Raw genomic sequence first — 9,177 nt, forward strand, 5'->3', positions numbered from 1 at the left:
TACTGGAAACCATGAGATGAGATCAGTGAGCCTAAAGAAGAGGTGTAGATAGAGAAGAGAAGGGGTCCAAGGACAGATCCCTGGGGAACTCCAACAGATAGCAGGATGGGAGTGGAGGAAGATCCATGAGAGTATACCCTGAAGGTGCGGTGGGAGAGATAGGAGGATAACCAGGAGAGGACAGAGCCCTGGAACCCAAATGAGGACAGAGTGGCAAGAAGTAAATCGTGATTGACAGTGTCAAAAGCGGCGGAAAGATCGTGGATGAGGATGGAGTAGTGGCCTCTGGATTTGGCCAGGAGCAGGTCATTGCAGACTTTAGAGAGTGCTGTTTCTGTCGAGTGGAGAGGGCGAAAGCCGGATTGGAGTGGATCGAGGATGGCATGAGAGGAGAGAAAATCGAGGCAGCGGCTGTGAACGGCGCGCTCAAGTATTTTGGAGAGGAAGGGTAAGAGAGAGATGGGGCGATAGTTGGAGGGGCAGGTAGGGTCAAGTGATGTTTTTTTGAGGACAGGTGTGACTACGGCGTGCTTGAAGGTGTCAGGGACAGTTGCAGTGGAGAGAGAGAGGTTAAGGATGCGACAGATGGAGGGGTTGACAGTATGGGCGATGGTGTTAAGTAGGTTGGTGGGGATGGGATCAGAGGAACAGGTCGTGCATTTTGAGGAGGAAAGAAGGCGGGAGGTTTCATCCTCGGTGATCTCAGGAAAGGAGAAGGAGGCCTGGGTTGGTTGGTTGAGGGAGAGGGTTAATGGGTGAAGAGGAGGTGATGGCTTGGTAGTGAACTCAAGCTTGATCTTTTGCACCTTGTCGCGGAAGTAATCAGCCAGTGATTGAGGAGAGAGTGAGGGGGGGGTGGGAGCGGGGGGCACCTTGAGGAGAGTTAAGGGTGGCGAAGAGACGACGAGGGTTGGAGCTGAGAGAGTTGGTCAATTGGGTGTAATAGTCCTGTTTTGCAAGGAATAGGGAGGAGTGGAAGGAGGATAGCATGAATTTGTAGTGAAGGAAATCTGAGTGGGTGCGGGATTTCCTCCAGATGCGTTCGGCAGATCGGGTGCAGGAACGAAGGTAGCGGATGCAAGGGGTCAGCCAAGGCTGAGGAATAGTACGCTTTGTGGGACGGGAGGTGGATGGTGCGAGGGTGTCCAGAGCAGAGGAGAGAGCGGCATTGTAAGCGGAGACCGCTTTGTCGACAGTCTCGGAGGACATGATGGATGGGAGGAGATTAGAGATGCTAGAGGATAAGGTGGGGGGGGGGGGGGGGGGGTCAATGGCCTGGAGATTCCTGGAGGTGGTGGTTAAAGTTGGGCGGGGGGGGGGGGGGGGTGAAGAAGTGTGAATGTGATCAGGTGGTGATCGGCGAGGGGAAGAGCTGAAGCTTGGAAATTGGAGGGTGAGCCGGAGGAGGAGAGGACGAGGTCAAGACAATGGCCGTCACGGTGAGTAGGGGTGGTAGAGCACAGCTGGAGGTTGAAGGAGGATGTTAGGGTGAGGAACATAGAAGCGTGAGGGTCGGATGGGTCATCAGCATAAATGTTAAAGTCTCCGAGAATGAGGGACGGAGATGAGGGTTCAAGAAAAACAGAGAGCCAAGCATCGAAGTCGGTGAGGAAGGAAGAGAAGGATTTATCAGGGGGGCGGTAGATGACTGCCACTCTGAGTGGCAGCGGGTAGAATAGCCGGATGGAGTGGGCTTCAAATGATGAGAAGCAGTGAGACTGCGGTAGAAGGAGGGGTTGGAAACTACAGGAGGGCGAGAGTAGTAACCCAACGCCTCCACCGCGGCCAACTGGGCGGGGAGTGTGTGAGAAGAGAGAACCACCATGGCAAAGGGCTGCGACTGAGGCAGAGTCATCCGGGGAGATCCAGGTTTCGGTTAGGGCGAGCAGTTGAAGGGAGTGGGAGATGAAGAGATCGTGGATGAAGGACAATTTGTTGCAGACTGAGTGGGCATTCCACAAGGCGCATGAGAAGAGGGGGAAGGAGGGGAATAGAGACGAGATTGGAGACGTCCCGGGATCGTTCGCGTGGATAGGACGGGGACAGATGAGGGGGACCTGGATTAGGGTTAATGTCTCCCGCGGATAGCAGGAGGAGCAGCAAGAGAGTGCGGAGGAGGGTGGGGGAGGTCGGGTGACGAAGACGGGGTGCACTACCCAGGCTCAGGACAGAAAGGAGAAAGTGAACTGAGTGGGGGGAGGGGGAAGAAGAGCTGCATGCTTAAAAGATAAGACATTTCTCAATAGACAAAAGAGAATGCATTTGGAAATGCTCACAACCTTGAGGATATCATCCAATGAAGTTTGAAGGGTAGGCTGGTGGAAATGGATGTCATTTGACACACACTGGTCAGCAGTGTCATACCCACACATGGGAAGATGTTTTGGGGGGCAGATTCTATATATGGCGCCTGGAAAATCCACGCAGAAATCATTTTTGCCTAAGCGTATTCTATAATACTTAGGTGCAGTATAAAGAATATGCTTGATATCCCAGCGCCTAAAAATATGTGCATCCATTTACACCAACAAAAATGTGGCATAAATCTGTGAATAGATTAACATAAACTGGGCCATATTCTATAATAATGTGTGTAAATTTGGGTATGCCCACGAAAACACCCATTTCCCTTCCTATAACCACGCCCCTTTTTGGATGTGTGCATTAGAATTTAGGTGCAGTGAGTTACAGCATACACTTAACGAATGTGTGTAAATTCTAATTATTGCCAATTAGTGCTCACTATTAAGTGTAGTTAACAATGCTGATTGGCTTCTTAAGCCTACACGCATTATTATGGAATATGCTTAGATTTAGGTGCAGAACGCTAGGCGCGATATATAGAATCTGTTGGTTAATGGCTCTCCTTTAGCTCATTAGAATCCAAAGTGGTCCCAGCTTAAAAATGAATAAAGACCACTGCATTATCTCTGAGAAATAAAATACAACTGGGTACGATCAGCCTGGTGGCCTAGTGACAGTGCTGGGTGGTAGGAGCTAGTTTCTAAAAATGACTAGGGTCTTGAAACAGGCTTGCAATAGAGCTATGTGCAGATGTCTGAGCATGTGGCTTCTACGGCAAGTGTAATAGCGTGGCATGCAAGAAGCAAACTGCAGGCAAATATTATGCACAGCAAACCTGTGGCAAATGCAGGGAGAGTATCCTGGACAATGCACAAGGTTTTGTGGTAAGCTCAGCTTCTTGTGTGCCTGTCCAAACCAAACACAAAAGCAGCGGCACACACCAGCGTTTGTTTTTCTGCACCTAAATATAAGCCTTGCAGAAATTGTTTTCACCTCAAATTTTTGAAAGGCTCATATTTAGGTGCAGAAGAACAGGTATCAGATGGATGCTTTCACTTTCAGTTTTGTTTGGACAGTTGCATGTTTATTACTTACTGTCTGCCTTTAAAACTTGCACAGGCTTCCTTCTGCTTGTATAAGAAGACAAAACCAGCAGGGCTGCTGAGGGAGGGGCAGGGGGGACAAAATTCCCCGGGCCCGGGACTCCAAGGAGGGCCCGGCCCCGGGGTCTCTCGCCGCCTTCTGCTCCCAGGCTGCCGGTACTGCAGTCCCCAGTCTCCACCTATCTTCCCTCTGCTCCCTTCATTAAAAAAAAAAAAATCTTGAAATCGGCAGCGTAGCGCCTTGCGTGAAAGCGACAGATTGCCTTGGGCGGACCTTCCCTCACTGCATTCCGACCTCATGACCACAAGGTCAGGACACAGTGAGGAAAGGCTCGCCAGAGGCAATCTGCTGCTTTCACATAGAAGGTGCTGCACTGCTGATTTTGATTTTTTTTTTTTTTTTTTTTAAATGAAGGGGGTCGAATGGCAAACAGAAGGGAACTGAGGGAAGGTAGGTGGGGACTGCGGTGCCGGTGGCCTGGGAATAGGAGAGGGAGGCAACAGCAGCAGTGGCGATTGGGGGGGGGGGGGGGGAGCTGGGGGCGGCCTTGCCCCAGCTCAGTCTCTCGGCGGCCCTGAAAACCAGCACTTAAATGTGACTGACAAAAAACTGTCTCTGCAAAAACTTCTACATTACTCTGGACCATCACAGAAGTTCTTGCATAGTACATGCATCACAAGTGGGCAGCATACTCTTGCATTGCAAAGGATACCTTAATTAGCTTCTTAGCATATATTTTAACACAACCTGTGCTGTGTTTACCCATGTGAGCCAACACCTATGCACCTTTCCTCTGTGCATTGCTTGGCTCATACAACAGTGTTTAGCCTGGGGAACCCTGCAGTTGCTTTCTGCATTGCCCCCTAGGGATACTAAACTCAACCCAAATTAACCCTTTACGGACACAATGAAGGAGTTCAACATTGGGGACTGTTCAATCTTCCACTACATCACCTATGATCTGGCTTAAATTCCTGGACTATGATCCATTTCCTGTGTCAGGTGGGACTGGGAATACTGTAGATGCAACATTTACAGCCTTGGGGAATAGGAAGTCTCAGTCATTGTGGAATGGTGACACAGTGGCCAAACTTAGAACCTGCAATTGCCAGAGTTTAGAAAGCACTTTAATATGCAGAATTGGAAAAATCCTAGATGCTTAAAATTCAGGGCCTGGAGCCCTATGAAAGAGAGAGTAGTATGCCCAAATTGAGGAATGAGTTATGGCAGCTGTTACCAAGGGAGAAAAAGTTGCAAGAGGTTACCACCCACAGTACCCTATTACTGGAGCACAAACTGAAGCATGCTGGGATAGAAGGGGGATAGGCAAATACCTAGAGAGAGGGGAAGAACTGGTGCCATTCAAGGGAAGAGTACCTGGAAGCAGGGGAAAGAGGAAGGAATGGTGCCAGAAGGTCAGAGGCGAGTGCTTGGAGAAGACTAAAAAGGAGAATAACAAGTACATTTAAAGGAAATGCAAAAAGAGACAAAAATAAAGAGTAAAACATCCAAAACTAAGAATAAAAAATAAAATGTCCCTGGTTCATAATAATTTTTGGCTGGTCCTCCACCTCTGACTGTGCAAAGTGAGTTTGCTTGGGGGTGGGGGGGGGGGGAGGAACTCCCTGTCCTTGTTAATGAAGGCTCATGATGCCAGATTCTAGCCCAGATTTTCAAGTTAAGAGAAGGTACAAAGGAGCAGGAGGAAACTGCTGAGGTAAATGAAAAATGTATATAATTAGATCTGCCTCACCCATTTGGGCAGTGGAAGCCATGGGCTCTCTGTACTATCCTGGAAAGAACTTCGTATCCCCTCTAGATCCTTAATTACCCCAACCTGGTATCTGCTCATGGCAGTGTTACTTGGTCAAGGCAGTATATAGACCCCAGTAATTAGAAAGGAACCCAGTATGTAGTAGATATAATAAGATAGTTTATTACAATCTTACCAATGGCAGTACAGGCAAGTCAAGCATTCACATAATGGAACCACATATCATGGCACGTCCTCTCTCTCTAGCCTTCTGGAGTCGTTCTTCTTCTGATCTAATACCCCTCAGATTGCTGCTTATATACAATTTTGGCCCTATTCATTTCAATGGACCCCAGTTTCTTTCACCAGGGCTCTTGGTTCTTATCAGTTGATCAGAATGACTTCACATGTTCCCAAACCTTCCTCTAGCCCCCCCCCCTTTGGATGTTCTCACCCGGGGTGCAGCTGACCCAGTACTATCTCTACATAACCATAGCAACTCTTGCTCATGACGTCTTGCAGGTGCCAGTCTCAGGATTGTTTATAAAGTAGATTGCCCCCACCCTTACCAGTTCTCAATTACCTCATCTCAGTACTTGCCACAGTGAAACGTAACTGTGTCAAAGGTGATCTCTGATTTTTACAAGCTAGCTCTCTTTTATATCGGAGATGGTTTTGATTTTAAGAGGCCTAGCTCTTATTATGAGCCATTGGCCTGTATTTTACTGAGAGCAGGGGCTAGCAAGGCTAACATATTTCTTCAAAAACTACCTAGGATTTCTCCCTAAGATCCCCCTCTTTCCACCCTTCCCATAGAGCTCTGCTAATGCACTTTACTCTTGCACTGCAGCACTCCCTGATATTCTAATACTGGGCCTCCCCCACACAGCTCTGCCAATGCACTTGTATCCTGCCTTGCAATACCTCTCTGCTAGTCCATTAGAGAAAACCACACATTCTGCCCATGCACCTCATTCCTGCCCCAGAGAACCATCTGCCACCTTGCACTACAAACTACTAGTTCATATACATACGATTCTGCCAATGTGCTTTGCTCCTGTTAACCCCAATATACACCACCTAAAGCACACAGCAGCCCCTGCATATACTGTTTCAAGTGCACCCAGTTCCTTGTGTGTGCTTACACAGATACTTTACCCTCTACACAAGTTTCTCAGAGCACACATGACCCCCCCTTGCATATTCTGCTCCAAGCACACACTAACTTGGATGTATTTTGTGTTTGTATAGTCTGAGGTTCCCTTGCGCTGGTATCCACCTGAGTACTTCAGAGAAAAAGCGTATCATCTGAAAAGTGAGGTGTGGTCCTATGGCATTCTGCTCTGGGAAATGGAAACACTGGGTAAATGATAAGCTCAAATCTTAAAAAAAAATTATTTTGTCTTTATCTACTGCCTTCTTTTTAAATACATTCACCCTACGTGGTGTACAGGTTGAACAGAATCTCAGCCATTTTTCAGAAAATGTTTCATGATTTGCTAATTGCTTACGTGTATCCTGCAGGCTGCTCACCATACCCGGACTTGGATAGTGCCGAGGAGGTTATGTTTCATGTCTGCAATGGATACAGAATGAGAAAACCCAGAGGATGTAGAGATGAGATGTGAGTGACATTTTAATACTTTCATTCCTCCTTGTCTCTGTTCTGTGGGGGGGAGGGTCAAGTAACTGCAGGCCTTGACAGGGACAGAAGTTCTTCTGAGTGTATCAGCTGGTGTGGCTTTGCTGGAGGTGATTTTGCAGAGTTGCGATAATACAGAGAAAGCTGTCATTTGGGGATTTTGCCATTACCATCCTCTGGTCTTGTGCCTTTCAGATATAAATTGATGGAGCAATGCTGGACAGAAAATGCACGTCAGCGTCCTTCCTTCTCAGAGATTGCCAAGTACCTGGAGGATATTGTAGAAGAGGATGCGGTGAGATATTCAGTGACGCTACATATTTTGCACCAGTGTGATGTCTCCATGGCTGAAATGAAGGTTCTGATTAGATTTGTTTTCTTGCTCAGGATTATATACAGGTGGAAGAAAGCAAGACAATATGCCACCCTTTGCAGGGGTGATCTCTACAGCTCAAAGTCACACCCTCAGGACAGCCATTCGCCCCTGGAGGGATAATGTAAGAGTGGAGGAATGGCAGCACCGGTCGACAACCGGAGGTGGTGGGTTCAAATCCCACTGCTGCTCCTTGTGATCTTGGGCAAGTCACTTAACCCACCACTGCCTCAGGCACAAACTTAAGATTGTGAGCCCTCCAGGGACAGGGAAATAACTAATCTTGAACTACTGAAAAGATATGAGCAAAATCCAAATGAGTAAAGGGGAGCCAGAAGTTAACCTTTACTCATAAAAGGGGATCAGTGTAGCAGGAAGGATTTCTGTACTAGAGGTGAAGGGTTATCAGGTTGACATTTCTCTTTATACTTGTGCAGCCTGCTACCAAATTCCCTAGAAAGGGACCTCAGTGTAGCTTGCATTACTGGTAGTAAGGCTTAGTACTGGTTTTCAGAAGCAACCAGAGTGCAGGTGTCCCAATTTGTTGGTTCCACAGTGAGGTGGGGGGGGGGGGTTCTATTTATTTTAGTACACAGAATTTAAATCCAGTGTTTGTATTCTAATATTTTTGTGAGGGTAGTTTTCAAAAGATTTTAGCTGAGTAACTAGCACTTACAAAACACCCCCCCCCCTAAAAAAAAAACCAAACCTGTTTTACTTTAACATGAGTTCATTGGTTATTAGGAGGCTGCTTTTAATTCCTGTCAAAACAAACATATTCCCCCGCATTCTGTAAAGGGTGCCCAATTTTCTGCATTCAAATTTAGGCACAATTCCAAGATGCATGTGCATCTCAATTGATTAATGAGCCAATTAATGCCACTAATTGAATGGTAATGATCAATTATTGGCATCCGTTGGGAACTGTACCCTTTTCTATAACACTGCGTGCCAAAAACCCATAGCTTGCAACCCAAAAGAGGACATGAGCATGGGAGGAGCATCGGATGGTCAGGAGAATTCTCACAAGGTGCAAAGTATTGTAGAACTTGGGGGATCCACACTCAAATTGTGCACCAGTATTTCTACCAGGTTTCAGTTGGTGTAAGTCCTGGGCGTGAGAATTGGCACTCTGCACTATTTAGAGAATAGCGCTGATTTTCCCCAACGTCTAATTTTCTGAGCCGTTTACTGAATCTGACCCATTTTGTATATCAAAATGATAAACAGCCTGGAAGTTCTTCCAACACATTTCTGTCCTGAAACAGTCCTGTTATTCCAGTACTAAGGGGCCGATGCTCAAAAGTCCCCGTTAAAAACCGTGTCCTTTTAGATCCACGGTAGAATCTCCTCCTTGCTGAGAGCCTCCCCCCCCCCCCCCCCGATTAGCTGTCTGCTTGTTTCTCTGCCCCCCCCCCCAAGCTGACAGCATAGGGACTTTCCCCACTCAGTTGGCTTCTATTTGTTTCTCTGCACCTAGATGACATCATAGGGGCTTTCCCCCAGCCAACTGGCTGTCTGCCCCTAAGATGTCAGCTGGGAGGGGGCAGAGAAACAAGCAGTCAATCAGCTGGGGGCAGACCCTATGATGTCAGCGGGGGGAGGGGGTTCAGCAAGGATAAGATTCCCAAGCAAAACCATCAGGGGCAGCCTGAGGGAAGGAAAGTTAAACTGCAGGAGGAAGGTGGAGCCAGCATCAGAGCAATTTGCTATTGAAAAAGAAAACTTTGCCTTGCAGAAAGCCCCCCTCCCCCCCCCCCCCCCCCCCCCACTTGTTTCTCTGCCCCTAAGCTGTTCTCTACTCCAAGACAAGTTTTGAAATCGAAAAATGCCAAGCAGAGTGCTCGGGGCCGGCTCAAGGCAAGATGCCGCCTTCCCCGGGCATTTTACTTTGTCACAATGATGTTCCAAATGCGGCAGCAAATTATTTATTTATAGCATTTATATCCCGCAATATTCCCACCCATGGGAGGCTCAATGTGGCGTACAACAGTCTATAAA

At 47.6% G+C, this 9,177-nt stretch overlaps 1 protein-coding gene across 3 annotated transcripts in view; it reads left to right on the plus strand.

Moving 5' to 3' along the window:
• The window catches only part of LOC115482438 (fibroblast growth factor receptor homolog 1-like), a 31,122-nt gene extending 22,151 nt beyond the window's left edge, over window positions 1-8,971 (plus strand). For 2 of the 3 annotated variants that reach the window (XM_030222183.1, XM_030222185.1), the window contains 3 exons: window positions 6,413-6,524; window positions 6,686-6,785; window positions 6,999-8,971. In XM_030222183.1, coding sequence (XP_030078043.1) covers window positions 6,413-6,524; window positions 6,686-6,785; window positions 6,999-7,299 — 513 coding nt within the window. In that variant the 3' untranslated portion in view covers window positions 7,300-8,971. The remainder of the gene's footprint in view (window positions 1-6,412; window positions 6,525-6,685; window positions 6,786-6,998) is intronic. The other variant, XM_030222184.1, reaches the window with a different exon arrangement.
• The last annotated feature ends 206 nt before the right edge of the window (window positions 8,972-9,177 follow it).

This window comes from Microcaecilia unicolor, chromosome 13 (genome assembly GCF_901765095.1).
Source record: "Microcaecilia unicolor chromosome 13, aMicUni1.1, whole genome shotgun sequence".
Taxonomy (NCBI): Eukaryota; Metazoa; Chordata; class Amphibia; order Gymnophiona; family Siphonopidae; genus Microcaecilia; species Microcaecilia unicolor.